Here is a 21,129-nt window from a genome sequence, read left to right as displayed (position 1 = left end):
CACCCATTCAGTGTACATGCCACTCGCAATGAGGAATACTAGCACTAGCTGATTTGTCACGATATTAATGGTGTAGTAAATTTCAAAATTTCTTTAAGCGACAGGTAAAGTTCACATGCACACAATGAGCAGCTGACTGTAACCATTAACGTTGCCGCCTCCCATCATTATGCCTGGATCTTAGGTACCTCTATATTCTTACTCCTGCAGTTTGCTGAAATAGACAAGTAACTATATCCACTAAGCAGGCTCTATATGTGGTGTATACAGATTTTGATATTGTCAGTAAGGTTTGCCTCGGTGTACAAATTCGAATGTATGCTTATAGCTGTGTTTTATTTAAGGAAGTTAATAATAATAATGACCACGATCTGATTTCCAAGGCAGCATTACTGATATTGTACCCTGCTGCAAGCGATGAGATGTCGTTCTTAATACAGAAAAAAGTGCTTTTCTTATAGCTCACAAGACGAACTCACTACTATTTCCACATAAACTGGAATCATCATTAGTGCAGCAATTTGCGTCAGTAAAGTACTTAGATGTAAAAGTCACTAATAACCCTTCTTGGAACTCTCATATCGATAATACCTGTTCACTTGCATTCCGAGAACTCTTGTACCTCAGGCATAAGCTCCGAAACGCTCCCGCTGATGCTAAGCCCCTAATTCGACATAAGCTTGATTAAGCGTGCATAATATAGAATCATTACACTAAGTCTAACGCAAAAAGCTCGAAAGAATACAAAGAAAAGCAGTTAGGCTTATATATTCCAAGTTTCTCCGCACCGACTCTCCATTCGAACTAATGCTTGCCTATATGTTATTGAACCACTACAGCTAAGAAGACAAAATTTTCGTTCAGATTTTCTTTCCTTTGTGAACCATAAACTTAGGCTTGACACTTCACTTTTTCCTTCACCGATGTGAGCTAGAAATACGCGACACTATCACAAAGCTCTTTTAACACCTTATTTTCAAGAACTAATTTGTTCCAAGTTTTCCTTTTTACCCCGCACCAACAACAACTGGAACTAACTACCCGAGCCATCGTAGCCTTAAACATTGGGACCTGTCTTTTTTTTATCAATGTTAGAAGTTACTGTATTATGTCTTTTCGCTATTAATATTGCATTTCCCAAATCCTGTCTGCTTATTCTGTGTGTCATCGCTGTATATTATTGTATTGTTCACTACTGTTTCCCTCACTGCTTAGACCTCACCAATGGTATCCACTTTATGTACGTAAATAAGTATAAATGAATAAAACGAGCATACGTCCTCATTTTTTTAAACAGCAGCAAACAATTGACGCGGTGAGGTATTTCCCTTGTGCACACATTATGCATTATATGTACAAGCATTGCATGGTAATAGAGGGGGAAGTTCCAGGTTTTAGGGGTGAGGGGGACATTGACCCTGTGCGCTGTTACTCTGCACACCGTGATCTACCATGAAATCACTGCATTCAACATCTGTAGCATGTGTCGTCGACGAGCCAAGAGCAGCCCTTGCCAAATTTTATAGTTAGGCTGCACAGTGCTCTGTCCTTCGTCGAAAAATATGATGGATAAGCGTTATTTTTCTAACTTACTTTACGACATAAGCTGCAACCGATCACGCAGTATGCCAAATTTATATGAATGCTGCAGATTGAGACCTAAGTAAACTTTTACAGAGCTGGCAGTAGGAGGGGAGCTTCAAGCACTATTTAACACTGTGCCTCGGTGTTTAGTATTTTTCTTCAGGGAATGGCTTTGAGTCATCGGCTACACCCAGATTCATGTAAACGCGGCTACGGTCCGATCCGAAATTCCCTCTGTCATGATTGTCACTGAGGATGACGGCTGCGGAGCATCATGGTAACTATGCTTGGACAAGGAGTGTGCCAAGGCAGGAAAGGCGAACAGTCATACGCATATCTGCCTTTATGAAGTTAGAGGGTAAGATTTAGTTCTATAGAAGAGAGACTTATTTGAGAAGCACGGACACGTGCTTAATGAACCTAAAATTCCAACCAGATGACTGTCTCCTCTAGAAAAGACTATATTTCAATGCCGAAAAGAATTATATCCAAGATTTATAGCGTCCATTTATTTGCAGTCGTACAAATTGCAAACAATTGATTTCATTAGGAGACACGTCGACATCTACAGGATGCTGGATTTGCGTTATACCTCAACGCTGCTTTAAGCTTGAACCTAGCGGCAACCAGCCGCAAACTGATGATGGCAACCGGCAACATGGCCGGTCCACAACTCCGCACACGTGCAGTGCGACCATAGTTCCGCCATTGTAGAACCCGAAAGCATCGTGCAGTGGCACTGCTGCTCCTGACGGGGAGCGCCATGATCTGAAGGATAGAAAAATAGAAACGGAATACGGGGGCTGCGCGACCTCTTTGCACTGCTGCATCCGCTCCCTTCCGTGCGCGTGCAAAGCTCTCGTGCTGCATTTGTGGAATATGGCAGTGTATCATGGGCAGCTACCTTCAGAAAAATCTTCTTTTACTTGTTTCGCCTAAAGCAAACTTGAATAAGGTTGAATGCACGACTGAACGCGAAATGCGCATCGGAAGTAAGCGACCACATCGAATACGCTCGTCCTTCGTTTTGGCTAATCATTTCGTTATATGCGATATAAGTACAAAATGTTCCAAAGCACAGCGCGATCAATCGATGTTCTGCGCTGTAAAATATGAGGAGCACGCTTTATTTGTTTTCATATGGCATACTTGTAGAAGACTTCGTTTTCTCTCAAGGACCAAAGGATGTACATAAACATTTTTTTCTGTACCAGCCGTATCTATCCCAAGAAAAGCCTTGATATGCAAAAGACACGCGTCCTCCAACTGAAGCATCACCTATTCAGCTGTTCGCGAGGTAGCAGAACTCTTATATTCTGTTAAGCTAGGCCAGACTAGGTTGAGAAGCTAGCTCTCAAGATACTATAGTCTCATATTTCGGTTCTCACGCCGTGTTTAGACTTCACGTTTGCGAGAATAAGGGCTTTAGAGACGCACACCTGACTGCGCAAACGCAGTGTTCATGGCATGGTGCCAAACCGGTACACGTGACGCGCAGTTCTGAGCTTTATACTGTTGCTTTGCATCTGCTCCCAGCTTATTGGACAGAGATGCAAGTATAAGGTTAACATTTCATAAGGAAAGTTTGGGAAGCTAAACTCACGCCTAAGAAAGCGATGAAAGCATACGCTAACTCATTTGTTTATTTCATACCAGGTATGATCATGCCATCAAACGCAAGTGCTTGCCGATCGAGACGGAAGTTGCTCTTGCAAAGCTGGGACTTAGTGCAAGCATGAAGCTGCGGTGGCCTTCATGTAATTTATCGCGAAGTAAATTCATTCTCCAGTTGGACCCTGTAGCCAATGTTTCGATCTCTGCACCCGCGAGTCGAAAAACATTAATGAATGCATCAATTCTGTACCGACGAGAAATGCTTTGCAGCAAGCAACAGCTCATTTTGAATTTAATGGGCAGGTTCTAATTCCTTGAATGAATTATTGACATGCTCACCTCTCGTGTCACCCTTCATAGCAAGCAAGTAGGTATGCACACCAGCTTTCTTCCCCCTGTTTAACTTCCTCGACAAAGGCATCCGCTGAATGACCGCTCGCGCTCGGCGCCGCTCCCCTCCTACTCCCAGTTGGAACGGGGACTGGCGGGCGCGTATGCGTGCGTAAGGTCGAGTGCTAAGACTACCGTCTAACTGGCAGTGTCCACCACGCTTCTCCCCAGTAGCTTCAGCAGTTAGCCACTGGGGGAGGCGCGGCGCTGGCGTCGCACGACGAAACTTCAGCTTGGGTTCCCTATTGAGAGAACCAATGCTGGCCTTCATGCTTCCGCGCAGCTTTACAAATAGCACTGGTTTCATGAATGAAAAAAAGCCGATGAGTGCACAAGAAGTCTTCAGATGTAGTAGAAAATGAGCGGAGGCTGAGAATCCTGCATTATTTTTTAATTGCCAACACTGTGTTTTATAAATATTTCGAAGAGAGTGTAAATCTATCCGCGGAACGCGTTGCATGTGTTTTGAAGCAGTGTCAAGTGGATGTGACTTTTTCTCATGTACGGAAGACCGAGACTCACAATGTCAACGACCTCGATGTCCATAGCGGAGGTGACGATGGCGATGCTGGGTGCCGCCGTGGGCAGAATCGTTGGCGTGCAAGACGCCATCGCCACGGGCAGGGCGTAGTACAGAGGGTGCACGTTGGTCAGCACGCCCTGCGCCGTATACCGGCCCAGTTAATCGTATGGGCCAAGCTCTCCGCCTGAACTGTTTTGTCATGCAAAACAGTCGATATATTGCGATAAGATGCGCCAATCATGTCACGTTTAATCTTTATTCCAATCGCTATGTCTAGGAGGGGAGACGTGAATGAGTAAAATAAACAGAAATAGATCGTGCCTATTAGCAAATGTGCTTTTTTAAGTCCTGGCTCTTCTGTGTGAAGAAGCCTGGCTCTAAAGGCTCGTGCGACTCATATTTAGAGCACCAAATGTTTTTCACCACGTTAATTACTTTTCGTGGCAGCAAGCGAGGCAGTCAAGTGCTTACGATCAACGATCATTCTATAATAGCCGTAATGGGTATAATTGTCAGCAAAGTATGAGGACTCTAAATTTACGCAGGATCTGCCGTAACTTAAAAGTGTTTCTCTGGGCTAGGAGTCCAGGCACTCAATTCTTAAATTCCAGATTAAACCGAATAGTCATCAACATTGCAGCAAACACTGCACATTAGCACCCAAGATGTCACAGTTACGGGAATGTATAGTGACGGAGTTAATGAATTAGCAAATGAATCAACAAGTCAGTGTGGACACATTTGCTCCTAAATTTGACTTCCTCTTGGCTCTTGCGCTGAAAAGAGCTTGGCTTTTCTTACTTGGGAAAATTGACAGAGCCCATACAGCCATTATTGTTTGTAGAAATGTTTAGATAATGTTAAGAGAAATAAAAGTATAAAGAACTGGCTATCATTTTGCAAAACGTTGCGGCATTCATAATGTTTACCATCGAAATATAAAGTCTCCCAAACGTTAAGCACAGGCTGCCAGCTGTACTGAGCGTCACGATACCGACAAATGACCGAATGACAATACATCAAAGTGGAGCAGTTGAACACTCACAATGTCCGACGCTATCGGTATGAGGAACCTGGCGATTACCACGTTGTTGTTGACCTCCGCGAGCAGCGCAGTGAGCAGGATCAGCACCACCTGGGTTTGCAGCGGGCTGAGGAAGTCCAGGGTGCTCAGCTTCTCGGTGATGCACCGCGACAGACCCGCGGACTGCGTCAGAATGCACATCGAGTGCGGTTTAGGCCTACTGAATTGCGTGCCGGTGACGACAGTGCCATATGAGGACGACCTGGAAACGCTGAAACTTTGTACGAATAGGAGAGTGACCCGACATCCTGAAACTTCAGCGTAAAGAAAACAAAACTTAAAAGTTAAATTGTCCTTCAGTGTACTCTACGGTGCTTCTGTCTGCATCTACTTCAGGTGGGTAGAAATCACACGGCGCATTAACTGGACCCCGATTGTGTCCGATGCACTCTACAAGACGCTCGTCCGCTGAGAGCGTAAAGCAGCATGGTAACACTACGTAACGAGGTGGCTCCAATCTCATCAAGAAGGCAGGGAAAGCGCTCGTCCCACACGCGACGACCACACATGGATACCGAAAATATTTTCAATTCTGGTTCAATTCATTTGTAAGTGTTGCTTTCAACGGCTCAATAAACCCGAAATTGAGCTACACGCACGCATTGCGCAGTTCGTGGCCAGCTATCTCGTTTTCCACTTAATTTCAGCCCACAAGCCGTCAAATCTTGCTGCACATATACACAAATGTCACTGCTGTAGTCAAGGAGCGATAAAAAAACACACGTAATATGTACAACGGTCTCCAGTGAGCACTTGAACACCACTTAATACCTTTGTCCTCAAGGCAAGTGTATGAACGGACGAGACCCTGATTAAAATGCTTATATGAACTGATGATATCGAGTTATGCGGATATGCATATTATGTGAAAAAATATAAAAATACACGTTTTTCACATATTTTGCATATCATTTCCATATTTATGATTTTAAACCCAGCATGCAAGCTGCTGTTCTGCTTTACACTCGACGCAACAAGCCGTCTAAGCGGGCGTAGCGCGTAGAATGCGCGTCTGTGTTCAAGCGTTCTTGAATTTGTCGTTAAGACGCACTAACACCTGTGAACACTGACGTGTGCTGTGCTTCGCTACACCCATTTTTTTTTTTTTGTTCCAGAGCGTTCTAGAACTATCTTCAAGCGCACTGTTCTTGCGCTAATGCGATATCAGTGCGTATTGTCCACAAGGCATATTAGAAACTGGAAATCACCGTTTATCAGCAGATCGATGCGCTGCTATTTCATTTTTGTGTCAGTTCTTTACGTGTGGTAAATTCATGTGTAGTATGTAGTACCCCGTCCCTCATTTGTTTTTACTTTCTCCATGAGAATGTATATTGATTTAACTCGATAGTGCTAGAGGTGGCCGCATCAGCGCGCTGTGCGTTCAAAAATGTTTAGGTGAAACGCATGCTTTTGGTAATCAGTGATTAGTCTTCGGTCATTCTTTTATGGGAGTGTAGGCCCGACCGCCAGCAATGCAAATTGCTATTTTCGTACTTCAGAGACCAGCAATGAAAATGGCTGAGCGTCCTATCTTTTTACTATTAAATATCTCCCTGAGTCGCAGCAGAATAAACACGATTCCATTATATTCTATGTCACCAGAGGAAATGGCTACGCGAAGCTTTCCCAGAGTTCCTTCAAAGGAAACTATATTCCTCTTATTGCTGCACAAGTATTGAGACCGCTGTCTTCTCTGTTAATATTTACTCAAATTAACAGGCAAAAACCGTTTTGTGCACACAGCGGTGACTCAGGGCACTCGACTACTCAAATCAAGGATGCGTGATTGAATCCCGGCCGCGATGGATGCGTTCTGGATGCGGGAAGCAAAACGCCCGTGTGCTGTGCGATGTCAGTGCACGTTAAACAACCCCAGGTGATAGAAATTTATTGAGCCCTCCACTACAGCGTCCCTCATAGCCTCATGCTTTGGGAAGTTGAACCCCATATACCATATCAAAACATTAGTTGTTACGAGGCTATTTAACATATTTATAAACTATGCACCCCTTCTCTACTTTGACAATGCGATCTTGAAAAAATGGGGTATTAGCAACAAGTAAATGCGGCATATACCAGCTGCATCATACCGGTAATGTTCCGGCTAGCAACCATTTGGTGCAGTTCTTTTCGCATGTGCGAATATCCATGCGCAAGATTTAAATAGATGTATCATGCGATGCATTGTAAGTGCAGCAGTTTGGTATGTAGTAGAATCTTTCAGCATTAAAGGAAATGTCCTAAGCAATGGTACTTATAAAGTGCATCAAAAGTGGTGTCTTTTCTCTCTGCAAATTGACGAGCACACGGCGATTATCTGTGGACATGATTGACGCACCTCCACGCAGGCGACAACACAGAGTAATTTGTAAGGTTCGTTATGCCTGGCAGGAAGGATGTAGAGTGCATTGGTATTGGAATTATATGTGCACCTCCCACATTCGAGTAATGCAACCCTTTGTTCAGATACATTTCTCGACTATTAGGTACCAAAGATTTTAACTGCGTCACGTTGTTTCGGTGAAAAGATCTTTGTCACTATCTTCACCGCCACCGCCAGCGGCAGCGCAGCAGGCCTTCCCATAATACTCATTTAACCCGGTCCTGTACTAGCTACATTCACCTGACTCCTGCGAATTTCTGAACCTCATCCGCACAACCTAACCTTCTGCCGCCTCATGCTACCCTTTACTTTCCTTGAAATCCAATTCACGACCATCTGTTATCCTCTCTCCGCAGTACATACCGTGCCAGCGCCCATTTCTTCTTTATCTCCACTAGGATGTCATTAGCTCGAGTTATTTCCCTTACTCACTCTGCACGCTCTCCTAATTTTAGACCTACCATTTTTCGTTCAATAGTTCCACGCGTTTTACACAATTTAATTAGTCCCATTTTCGTTAGCCTCCACATTTCAGCCCCATAGGTGCGTACAGTCATTACCTTGCAGCAACGGAATTCTAGAAAATTCAGAGAGCACTTCAGCTCACTTAAGTGCTTCAAGGTTGAAGCCTTCCCACCGTGCTGCTAAGATATTGACTGCGAGACCGTAGGTGTGTGATTAGAATTGCGACAGGTAATGCGCCTTTTCTTTGGTGTCAATCAATATTAAACGCCGCTGATGCCTGCTGTACTGCGTCTATTTCTATATATGCTATGTGGTGCGGGGTTCGAGGAAGCTCCAAATGAAAGGGGCCGCACGGACGCCTAAATCGAACGCCCGACGGGGTCAGCTTCGTATGTGCGTGCACCGGATGTGACCTCTTATCCCTTCCGGTTATTAGACATGACCGGATATGAAGCCACATCCAGTCCCCATGTCACGGCCGTTGGCCTCACCATGTGGCGGCTACGGACAACGTCTTACCATTACTATTGATTAGTTATAGTTAACCATGACTTGCACTTTCTATGTACTAGTTAATGTCTGTTTGGTGTTAGTTAAACACCCCTTTACTAGTGATGGTTAGTGATAGTTACGATGACCTCCAAATGCTAAGGTTCCTATGGGCATCTGCTTAACTATTTTATTATTAGTCGTAAATTATTATCAAATTATCTTGAAAATGCCTGAAATCATGTTGCGATATCATCTAATTGCTATTAAGTGATTGGCGTCTGGTGATTGGCGTATGCCCATATAAGGCATGCACCGGAAACGCGGACACCTTTGGTAACGACAGTATGAGGCATTAGATTCCGCCTTAAAATATTGACTACCGTACAAGCGCGGCCGCGGATTTACCGCAGCTCTAAAGTCCCAGAGGAAATGGCCGCACGTTGACACGCCACTCGGCCGAAAATGGGCACACGCGAGGACGGCTAGTTGTTGTGGCTGTAGGAAGAAGGAAAAGAAAATGCACGGGCCTGTTACTGGTTCTGTTGCAGAGCCACCTTCGCTGTCTCGTGCGGACATAAAATAGACAAGAAAAAAGAAGAAGGAGAGAAAGGCGCGCGCCGCACAACAGCCATCGTCCACCATAACCGAAGCGGTGGCGGGTGCAATGACGGCCTACAACAGATAAAAATTCGGTGCCTAGTAGCCACAGCCGCAAGCTGCGTTGATCTACCGTCCCAGCACCGTAAGGCCAGCAACCATGTAGAAAAATATTGTAGATATAATTTTATATAACTTCTATGTGGTCAAACGTTTCCTTGGGTTCGATTTGTAGGTAACGTCCCAAAGATAGGCTATGAGAGACGCCGCAATAGAGGACTCCGGAAATTTCAACCACCCAGGGTTCTTTAACATGCACTTACATATCGCGCAGTACACGGACGCCTTGCTTTCCGCCTCCACCGAAAAGCGGCCGCTGCGGCCGGGATTCAATCCCGCGTCCTTGGGTTCAGCATTCTAGCGCCGTAGCCACTTAACCACCACATCGGGGCCATGGTGTCATAGGAAGTACGTATATTTTCGTGTGCGTAGTCCACAGACTCGATGTCCCTTCCATACGTTTCATGTGCTGCCCATGTAATCCATATCGAAACATAATAAGATTAGGAACTCATTATATGGAAAGTTCATTACTTTGCTTAAAGCTGCACGGGATTTAGGCAGAGCTACTACTCCTGCATGAAGCTCTATGCACATAGAGCTTCATTAAGATCATTTAGTGCAAATTCGGCAATTACTGTTTGTAACTGTTCTTGAACCGCTTTAGACAGAGAACAAGTTTTTTTTTTTCAAGATATATATAAGGTCAAGTGATCTCCGCTAAAAAGGATAACGAAAGCTGCTTCGCAATTTTTTTACGTCAAAATCACGATTCAACGTCGGTTTTCCCAAAATATATCATTGTGGCTGATATGCATTGGTCACAGTTTGCTCAAATGTTCGTTGATTACCCTGAAAACTCTAAGCAGCGTGAGAAAACGAGGGCTACGGAGATACATGGGAGAAGTAGTGAACTTTAATAGAGCTACTTCAGTTGCATATTTGCTTATTTGTCATCCACGTCTTATCGCATTACTTAACATTTTCATTCCCGCAAAGAAATGTTTCTTGCGGAAACTATCCATTGTTTCTTGCACATACAGTGTAGAATAAATGTCTGCATGTCTATCTCTGATTTAATTGCACGCTTCGGTAATGCGCATACAGAAAATGTCCTTGCTTTTACGTTTTCTACCATTGTTGATTGTTTACAGGTACATACAGACACAAAGCTAGCCTGATGCCGCCGTTATTGCAAAACACAACTCAAAACGTAATAACGCGATACACGCCTGGTGCGACTGAGGAAATAGTTCGATTTGGGCTAGTTGGTTCATAGCTGATGTTGATTCTGATTGTTCTGATTTTGCTGATTGGCGCGTGTCCGATTGTTTTCGAGTTCCTTCTTTGTCTTCGTCCCTTTCGCGCCGTCCTCAGAATAAACATCAGCGACTGAGGAAAAAGTGCAGAACTAGGCGAGAGGCGCGCAAACAAGCTGGATACCATTCACCGGCGTCATCATTCAGCTGGTGCCGCTGGCGGCCGCGTGAGTGTTATGGGAAAGTCGCGAGTACTCAGCAGAGCAGGATTATTTTGCGTCCTTTATGCATTCTGTGTGTCGAGAATTTCTAAGAGCGTAAATTTACTCTTCGCACAGCAAATCTCAAAGGTTATTCATTTACGCGTTTGGCCTTAAGCCGCCGGAGTCCGGCGTAGCCCGTGAGCTCCTGTCCACGTCCTGCCCGCTTCTTCCATCGAGCGATCGTCCCGATCGCGGACACGGTAGCTCTGCTGTTGCCGCACGCAACTATACGTGGGTGTAACAACTCCTTCGCCGACGCTTGGTTGCTCTGTCTCGGCATGGTAGAGGTGCATGCTGGTGCGAGCGCGTCGACGCTTCAGCGCAGGCGTCAGACGGAATCTGATCATATATCCACAGCATACCTCGCCGAGAAGCAGCAGTAAAGAGAAAGCTTGATCGGCTCGAGACAGAAAAACACGAAAGCTCCAATAAGAAGAAACACTAGCATGACCGCGTATATCCACGCTTAACAGAACTTACGTTCGGATAACAAGGTCTAGCCGCGGTAATCCTGCGCAATTATTTTTTTTTTTTTCAGCGCGCTAGTACGACTGCGGCTGGCGCAGTCTATGTTGGCAAGCGGTGTTACACTATGCTGAGCTCCATCAGCGCGTGTTAACATTTATACCTCAACAGCTCCCGCAAGCGACAGGCCTCCTCCGGCGGCCAACAAGGTGCGCCAGGACATGCGCGTGGTCACGTGCCGCCAGTCGAGCACTGCCTGCGACCGGTGGCGACCGCGAGGCAGAAACGACAGCAACACCACAACCACGAACACGTTCACCGACTCGTGTGCGTACCTGGTACAGGCAAGAGCAACGCATGCATATAGCGCACATGAACACCAGAATGTAACCAAAACACCGCCATAGACGCCGACGCTCATAGGAGCAGGAAAGCTTATTTAATCACAAACAAGCGCAAGTACATTGCAAAACTAAATAAATGGCGCTGTGCCGCCGCTACGGAAGTGGTGGTGACGGTGCTCATACAAAAAAATAAGTAAAAATCGGCTCTGGATACCGAAATTGACGATGATTGGGTTTCAGTGACGCACAGGTTAATTACATATGAAGGTGACGCTTTAAAACAGAGGCGTATGTGGTGCGGTGAGCAATTTTAAGCAAATAACCTACAGTATATAAAGGTGAAATTGAGAAAACTCCTTCCTCAGTGACTTCATCGCAAATGATCCAACATGCATAACAGGACTGTCGCTTCCAGATTATGTCCATATTCAATAATTACCTCAGCCTTGAGGCCAAGTAATGCTATTTAGGAATCCTCTATATGAACAGAAATTATATGTGGGGACTATAGTGGCGCAAGACAAAACCGTACTCGGGGTCTCATAACTCGACCTTGAACAGAGGCTAGCGTTCAGTGCGTAAATGAAGCTTATTTGCAGAATACCAACAGTGATGAACTGAGTAAAAATGCTCTGTCATAACAAGCTCTACATCTTCGGCAACGGGAGAAGCGGATATTTGTAAACTATCCAAAAGCGTGAAAGTTGGTGCCTGTCGTGTCTGACATGCCTTCGATTAAAGGAACCACTCGCGTTACCTATTTACTATTCGATCAGTAGTTATGCTGAGCCTGTACGAATCGTTACACGGTTGCCATAAAATGGAATGCATAAATAATGACACAATAAAAATGAATTTTTCCATTCGAGTGCCCATTAAATGCTTTGTAGCCTCTTATTACAAAGCCCTATAATATGCACGTGCCTCCATGACGAAAATGAAATTGAAATATGTCGAGAGTGTAATTAATTGCTGAAATGATATTGTTAATTGGGTCAAAAAGAATATTGGTTTGGCCTAGATGAGGCATAATGCTTGAGACATGAAACTCTAGTGCGAAAAAAATTACAAAAAGCAAAGGAAACGAGCAGGAAAAGCGCTAACTTCTAGTAGCATTATTCGTTGAGAAGTCAGTAATTATATCAGCAACCAAGGCATGCGCAGAAAGAAGGCCTATGCATAATCGACAAAACTTAGAAAGGCCAACCCCGAATGGTTTGCTAATTGTGCATGGTCCTCCTTTATGCGCATGTCTTAGTTGCTTGTATATATGCTGGCTTCTCAGCGAGCGTTTTTTCCGCGTCTTTTATTTCCGTTTGTGTCTTTGTTCGAGCTATAGTGCCCTGTATCGAATAACACAGTTTGTTGTCACATTCGAAGAAATGCCATACGCACTGCAAGCGCAATAATCGATTGAGGAAATGCACCACCATCAACAGACATTTTGTTTTGATCTTCCCGTTCTAACGAGCTGGTTCTTTTTTATTGGCCTGGATATCATAGAGTACTAAACAAATACCTCATGACTTCTCTCTCGACCTGAAGAAAAGACACTGCTGACATTTTGGAGAACAGAGAACAAACTTATTGGAAGAGATTTATTTTACATGAATAGCATGCCTCTCTGAAGCGGGCACTAAAAGCATCCCCACCATATACATATTTCATTATGCAGTTTATGTCTGACTCCCGTGAGTGGATATTGTGACTTAATACAGCTCTCAGAGTGTAAATTTCCCTTCTTGTTAACTTCTTTCAGAAGATATTGGTACGTAAAATAGTCACTATACTTTATTCCTAAATTAGCGAATCTTTATCACAAAACAAGGCAACCAACGTAAACACTGTGTATGTTGCAAGCATATTCTTCTAAAATTAAAGATATAATATCCTGCCTTAATTTCGTCTATCTGGCATCCGATGGCTACGCAGGACTTGTTACGATACTTCCCTGCTATTCGCGATGCTTTACGTCTCAAAAGAGACAAACTACAGTAAAACGTTGTATGGACATAAGGAGATATATAAATTAGATAAATATTTTTCTGTAATACACGATTGCTTACACCTGTGCTGACACATCATGTAATGCCATCAAATTGGGAGTCTCAAGAGTAGTAAATTGATGTGAAATAAAAGGCGCCTAGTTACCTTTTGAAAGCATGTCATCTGTGCGGCGATAAAAGAATCTTACTTGACCGACAGCTGCTCCTGCAATCCGAAGATGCTGGTGATGCCCCTGCCCGCCACGCAGAAGACGAACACCGCACTCAGTGAGGCCACCAGGATGGCCTCTTTGCGCCTGCAGAGGCGCCAAACAAAACGAACCAGTTGGAACTGGGCGTTTTTCTCAAGTCATCTCGCTGAAAATGCTTTTCACAAGTGACAACGATGTCAATGACAGTTGATTTTTGGTTTCTGAGTCCAAGTCACACGCTCGTGACATAAAAAACGGGTCGAATGTCCAGAGTCTCTGGTTTGGAAGCCTTGCACGTCATTAATCCTTCGGTGAGCATCTGAGCGTAACTAGTTTTCCTAAAAATTAAGGTGCAATGCCTGTCTCGATTGCATTATTTGCAGATTGAGCAAGCACATTTCCTCCGCCCACTGCTTCCGCCAATCATAAGTTAATGCGCTATATTGTTTTGATCATTCTGTGCATGTTTAAAAAGTGATTTTGGAGTCGATCAAAGCGACCAACGCCCAAGGAAATATTTTAACAACCGCTGCGATTTCAGAACTTATTTCTTAGATTGAAACCAGACACCAGAGAAAGCTTTCAGCGTTGATTGCGTAATAAAAAAATTGGCTGTGGTTTAGCTCTAGTTATATTGGGTCGAATTGCGTTAGCAATACATCAATGGCTTCGTTTACGGTGCAGCATGTAGTGTACCTCATGGTGTAGCTTGAGATGATAAAGCGGGGCTTTAAATGTGGGCTGGCAGGAGCTGCCAACTTGGGTTTGACGTTTCACATGGGACGGTTATGTCCGTATCAGCGTGCCAACACCCTGGAATTCACGTTACCCCTATAGGCCACTAAAGCACGTCCATACGGCTTGGTTAAAGCCGTATTCGGCTCGGCTGCAGCTCGAGGTTAAACGTGGCCCTTCCCGGGAGTACGCGACGGGCTGAAACCTGGAGCAGTATTGCTAACGCAATAAAATGTAATCGGCGACATTGTAGTCGCCAATTAATAGCAATATTTTGTAGCTAAACATTCCGGCACTGACGGAATCTAAAATTGCTAGAATATTCCTGTAATGGTTGTGACATGGCGCGGGAACTGTGGGATCGAAATCTTGCCGACTGAATTCCTGATATTGGAATTCAATTATCGTTTAATATACCGTCGTATACTGTCTTTTGGTCTCCGATTGCACGTTAAGCTCCACCTATTCCATAAGTGCATATGTTATGTGTAAAGATTTCGCGTTTCTTTTTCGTAGATCCAATACATGCGCCCCCCCCCCCCCCCCCCTTCTTCCCTTTCGCGCAAGCGGCGCAATATTCACACATTTGAAATCTATACTTAACATGTTACGATGGCAATGGGGGCTCGCATACAAGAAGTGCAAAATCAACGGTAACGTCATGGTACTGACAGAGAGCAAAATGGTTGAACGAACAAACACTGTCTAAATACATCCTAGCTGATATGAGGAGGGCCAAGTCGTGGACAGATGGGCCATACAAACAGCAGATAACAAAGTTAGGGAAGATAATGACACAAGGAAGTTGAGAGGAGAAGTCATGGTGACCACAGCAGATGCAGTTGGATCGGGTTTAACTGGAGGTCAGCAGGGAAGGCCTATGTCGCACAGCTCGCGTCAATATGTTTATTACGCTGAGAGAGAGTGTGCAAAAGAACACACATCATGCAGCTTGCGATCGGAGCTGCTTACGCATGACGCAGAAAGAAGAGAAGTAGGCTCACGTGAGCTTCCCCAGAAACTTTCGCTTCTTCCTGATGATCTCGGTGATCGCATTTATCGTATCGCCATCCTCCTGGATATCGCTGCAACAAAGCACAAAAATGTTTCCCTTCATACAAGTTTGTTTCCGATGCGATGAAGAAAATGCATTGAATAAATATAACTTGCGAAAGGACTCTATATGATTTGGCTTGGTTTGTGGGGTTTAACGTCCCAAAGCGACTCAGTCTATGAGAGACTCTCTAATGAAGAGCTATTCGACCGCCTTCTGGTATTTAACGGAGATTAAACGAAGAAGAAAACCCCGCCTCCCACGTACGAGCCAAATATGTTGAAGCCACTAGGCAAATGCAGCGCTATCGGGAGTAAATAAAAACAAAGTTACCGGTTGCGTAACTACTTTTTAATCATGCACAATACTACAGCATGGGATATTTTAACTAGTCTAATGCACGCCAGTGACAATATAAGGTGTTAGTTCAAATATCTGCCGTTTCATCTGAATTGCTGCGTGCTTGCGAGATGGGGCAAGCGTGCAATTTGGTGAAGACCACGATATTCAATGCAATGAGTGAGACTGGCAGTTCAACATGTAGCGGTGCCGTAGTGTTGTACTGCAGTGGTCGATGTAGCTATCTGTTGACGCCAACGTAGATTGCAATTTCTTAGGCATAAGGCATTTAAAAGATCGCTGAAGCGGTACTTGTGGTAATATTATAATGCAACAAGTCCGTGCAAAGAGGTATTTGTAAGTATTCCAGTCAGATGCTCTAGTCAAACGTAAAAGTTTTGCGTGGAGCCTATATTTCACAAATAATTTTTAAAAATTGCTACTGGCGACCGCTCGCAACACATCATTAGGGCGACACCTTCCCGCGCGCACCCTCCCCACTGACGTCATTGGGGCTTGCTGAGTGCACACTCTAGACGGCCCCAAGTTACGCGGGAAGGAGGGTGAGAGGTTTCTTTGTGATCTCTTCATTTCTTTATTTTTTTTCTTGCGCACAGGCGTGTGCTGAGTTGAGAGGGGAGAAGATGAGCACCATTTTCATCGCCGATATGTTCCGTGCTGATGACACTATCTTAAATATGTTTGCGTAGGGAAGATGATCGATGTAATACCTATAGCTGATGCGCGTTTTTTTTTATTTAGCTTTTCATGAGCCGTTTAAGTAGAAGAGGCTAACACGGGCTGGTTGCCTTACTTTGAACTGGACCTTAAGACAAGACAAATCAGAGGACACTTGCCGCCTAGCAACTAAAATTTACGTAATTTGTTTATTTTAATGGTTATTTCAAACATAACTGACTTCGTGACGGCATATGGTACTGAGAGGTTATCACTGTCTCGACCAATCAATCACTTTCGTAACCATCCACGCTGGGTGTTTTCCGTGATGAGGCGGCTTCTAATCTCCCGCGTCAAACTTAGTACGGCATCCGGTCTTGATGGATTGACGCCGCGCGTAGTCCGAGAATTATGGGGCGCCATAAAACTTACTTTTTATAATCTCTTCGGCTTTACGGCTGCGCCATTTTTCAGTTGCCAAGCGCAAAGGTGGTATTATATTCCTTCCTAAACCTGGTCAGCCTCCAGAGATGACCCATTTTTATCGGCCCGCAGTTATGAATTCCACGTTCGCCAATGTATTACAACTTTGCTATACGGTCGACCATACCGCTTTCTAGAGTGACGCCAACTTTTACATTCGAACCATTTCGGTTTCACTAGATTGTGTGGTGTCGTACAGGCTTTGTACGCTTTAGATATTAAATTGCAACGAATCCGGGCAGATGGCTTCCACGCACTATTAATTTCCATAGATATTAAAGGTGCGTTCGACAGCCAGAGCAAAGGCGAGTAAACTAGCGCCCTAAGAAGATAAACATTTTGTTCAATTCACTCACTCCCAGAACACTAAACTACGGGAACGAGGAAAGATGTGCGCGTTGCACACATGCTGAATCCACACAATAAAAAAAGTTATACGAAATATTAGAAACCAAAACCACGGGCGAGGCGGCCATCAAAGCACGTTTAGCCCCGTAAAGAGATATTTCGTCACCATTAGAGCATGTGCTGCGACCTACAGTCGTATCGTTCTTCGCAAGCAGTCAAAGTGGTGGGAAGAGGGGTGGGGAGGGGGAGAAGATGTGTTCGAGAGGGCAATCATATAATGCAAGCTGATTCACAAGGATTTCAGCTGGCAGTGAAGAACTTGAGCACTTACTAGCGCTCGTAGCAGTGTAAAAGAAAGCAACGTAAGCCCTCAGTTAAACGAAGCCGTGAAGAACATGAGCACTTATCGACTTTTGTAACTGAGCGAGAAGCATAACGTAAGCTCCAGGTTAAACGAAGCCTTCGGAAATTTGATTATTTTGCATAAATTCAGTATTGCGCAAAGAGTAAATAGCTCGAAAAGCAACCAAAGGTTTATCAATCCTGTTTTGAAACCCAAATTATCATTTAAGCATTTTTAAAAATTCTTTACATACTTCACACTAATGTTTTCCGGAGGATTTACTGACAAGATACGCTTTTCCTTGCGTGCATTACCTGGAGAGGGGATGAATATTAAAGCCGCAGGCTGGAGTAGTAGATATAAAATATACTGGCAGCTTGACCTCTTGCTTTGCCTAGAGTGCCTACAGCTCTCGTACGTTTTAGCAGACGCTCAGTGTACAGGATGCATCTGATATAAAACGTTAAGAACTATAGCGAAGATATAATTTAACTTCATCTTCAATGTCATATGATATAATAGGGGTGTTTCGGTGGGCTCATTGTTGAGGATCGCTCATCTAAAAAAAAATGAGGACAAAACTAAAAGGCCTCGCACATCATTTTTCTTTCGCATAGTTTGATACTGGTTCAAAAAGGTTCAATAACCCATGTAATATTTCCAGCACTTGTCATTTTAATATTTATTGTAGGACAGCATTTCCGCATACTGTTCGTAAGGCAAAGCAGCTCGTGCAAAAGGAGTGCACTCACTATGCCCGCAGGAAGAGGAAGTAGGTGATGAGAGCGCACAGCAAGACGGACACGGTGGCCACCGGCAGCCCAAGCAGGGTCCAAGACAGGGCCGTCACGGCGTCGTACCCGTACGTGCTGCCACAGAATGCGGAGAGAGTCAACCGAACACATGCCGGCCACTGTGTACACACTAATGGTAAGCTTGTTCTCGTCATAATGCACAGGTAGAAACAAACATAAGCTGCATCTCAATATCATGTACTAGAATGTTCCTCCCGACGTGAGAACATGCATTTTAGCAGTTTATTTTTAAACGTACCGTCCTTTTATCGCCTATTGAAGTTGGGATATTATTCAAGTTCTTACTTGTGTGTTTTCGGCAGTTTCATTGCTGCCTTAATGTGTCTTTGTCGGCACATCAGCCGACACCCATCGATGGTTGTGGTAGGACTCCACCGATTTCCTTCGTTGGCCAAGGGGACAATTTTGCTGTCTAATCATGTGCGCAGTGCTCCGCGAGTCTTTCGAGGTCACGTGACTTATCTGACGCCATCACAATCACAACGCATTTGGAATTTTTGTCTCTCAGGAAAGTATGGTTTGGGTGTGACGTGACGGCAGGGTCCCAGTTTCCCGGTAGGCCAAAGGAGCCGCTCATGAATTTTAGTCATGTGGGTATGATTGTGATCGCTTCTTCGTGGCCACATGACATGTATGATCATTTAAGCAATCTGGTCGCTGATGGACGCAAAATTCTGACGTTAGAGTCAGAACCCCGCGACGGGAAGACTGACGCATTAACATTAATAAATTTGAATTATTGAACGCGAGCTATCGTTCTCTTGTCACCTGGGTGATGTCAATGAAATAGACGGGTTGAGTGTAGCAAGAAACCAAGCGGCACTCACGCAGTCAGTGGTGTACGTCACGTCGGCTCTCTCTCTGCTGACGCATCAATGAAACGCCACCATAATAGACAAGGTGCCACGGATGAGCCACCGTTTCACATCAGCACATAGCGTTAAACAGTGAAAGGCAACGCATGTCTATGATATATATGAACACGGCTGCCCTCATCATATTCATATGTTAGTAGGTGGGGTGCATTTAGGTCAAGTCGCCTTGACGGTAGATGCCATTGTCCTTCGCTTACAGCCAAGACAGTATAGCCTGTTTGAATATTTCAGTAACGTTTTAGTGCACTGGAGTAACGTGTTGGCAGACATGGCTATTTTGGGTAGGTAACGCATGAATAGTTTGCAAAAACCAACCTAGCCGCATATTAACTGCTTTTTTTACGTTTTTCTTTGTGTTCAGGTTCTTAATTTAGGCCTTTGATCGGTTTTCGCTTTCAGCGTACTAGCATTGAATGCATGGTATAATGCAAGGAACTTGCACATAGCATAAAGCATTGCGGAGGGCCAGAAATTTGTTGCCCGCTTCAGATGTCTTTAATTGGTTTCGACATGTATTTAATTGGTTTGAGCGTGGCCTTGTGGTAGAGCATCCGCCTGATATTCGGAAGGTACCAGGTTTGATCCCCAGTGCTGCCGGGTACCCACCGGTTTTATTGGGTACAAGCTTTCAAGGGATCATAGGTCCCAAATAATTGCGCCGATGGGTACGTGATCCGTTCCGCAATCGGACAACAATAAATCTGCCTCGCGCGGCAAAAGCCCACTATGGATGTTCTCGCATTTTATGCCAATCGAAGGCGGTGTCACCGCAGCCAAGATTTGACAGCGCGACCTGGTGCTCAGCATGAGAACATCACAACCTCTGTGCCACTGCGGCGACTGCTTTCTTCCCTCTTCGGTGACTTTCCACTCTTCCATTGCTTTCGTGTGTTCCGCTTATTCCCTCGTAGGAGCGGCGGAGCTGATTAGTTTTCTTAAAGTAGTTGCACCATTCACGTTTCAGGTTCCTGATAAGGCAGACAGAGAAAGCTTACATTAGTAAATTAATGTCTTGCTATACCTACCTACCTATACAATATGAAATGAGGTGGGTTCTTCCTCTACACAGCGAGGTAAGCCCTTAGTCGAATGTTCAAAACCTGGAAGATTGTTTCCAAGCCACGAAGAGAAGTTCTTGTATCATTTCATTTTGTTACCTTTCTAAGGGTGAGAACCCGAATTTCTATTGCCTTCAAAGCAATTTACAACGTTTAGGATGAATAATCTCTAAACAACGAGACCCACAAAGACACCCTCCTGCGCTGTAAACTTGACGACGAGTGCCCCTTCTTGTCGCTCTGGCGCCATCATATATGCATCCTTCTACGCTATCATGACTGCTCGCTGATGCCACAGTGTACCACTGCTTTCATGGAGAGCCTACAGACCATAAACTGATGAGACGGGTTCCTAATGACGCCGATGCGTTATAGCGCTACCTAAATAGGAGTTTGGAACCTAGTAAATCTGAATGTCGATTAAGCAGGGGTACAAAGCAGTAACACACTGAGCTTCGCACAGTCACAGCTGTGCACTGTGTTAAGGATAGAGGTAAGAATGTGCAGCATGCCGCGTGCAGACAACACTCAAAAGGGGACTGCAAATTGCAATTTTCCCTCCTGTTCAGCGCCGGATATTATCTAGCATTCAAGAAACGCTCAGAGCCTTCACATCGGCTGTTCAGTGCAGTGTACTACGCGCTTGCGATTTTTAAAAAAGGCCTCACTACGCCATGT

General features: G+C 44.6%; 1 protein-coding gene across 1 annotated transcript in view; it reads right to left on the bottom strand.

Moving 5' to 3' along the window:
• LOC146176832 (sodium-dependent low-affinity dicarboxylate transporter 1-like) overlaps positions 1-21,129 on the bottom strand; it is a 37,931-nt gene that overhangs the window by 2,855 nt on the left and 13,947 nt on the right. The window contains exons 8-14 of the mRNA XM_084581406.1: positions 18,456-18,572; positions 15,463-15,543; positions 13,721-13,828; positions 11,346-11,517; positions 5,157-5,318; positions 4,094-4,248; positions 2,268-2,352 (exon numbers count right to left, since the gene is read on the bottom strand). Coding sequence (XP_084437532.1) covers positions 2,268-2,352; positions 4,094-4,248; positions 5,157-5,318; positions 11,346-11,517; positions 13,721-13,828; positions 15,463-15,543; positions 18,456-18,572 — 880 coding nt within the window. The remainder of the gene's footprint in view (positions 1-2,267; positions 2,353-4,093; positions 4,249-5,156; positions 5,319-11,345; positions 11,518-13,720; positions 13,829-15,462; positions 15,544-18,455; positions 18,573-21,129) is intronic.

Source organism: Amblyomma maculatum, chromosome 10 (assembly GCF_055883805.1).
Source record: "Amblyomma maculatum isolate TAMU_Amacu chromosome 10, ASM5588380v1, whole genome shotgun sequence".
Lineage (NCBI taxonomy): Eukaryota > Metazoa > Arthropoda > Arachnida > Ixodida > Ixodidae > Amblyomma > Amblyomma maculatum.
The sequence above is the reverse complement of the archived record's forward strand: the minus strand, read 5'-3'. Positions and strand labels throughout refer to the sequence as shown.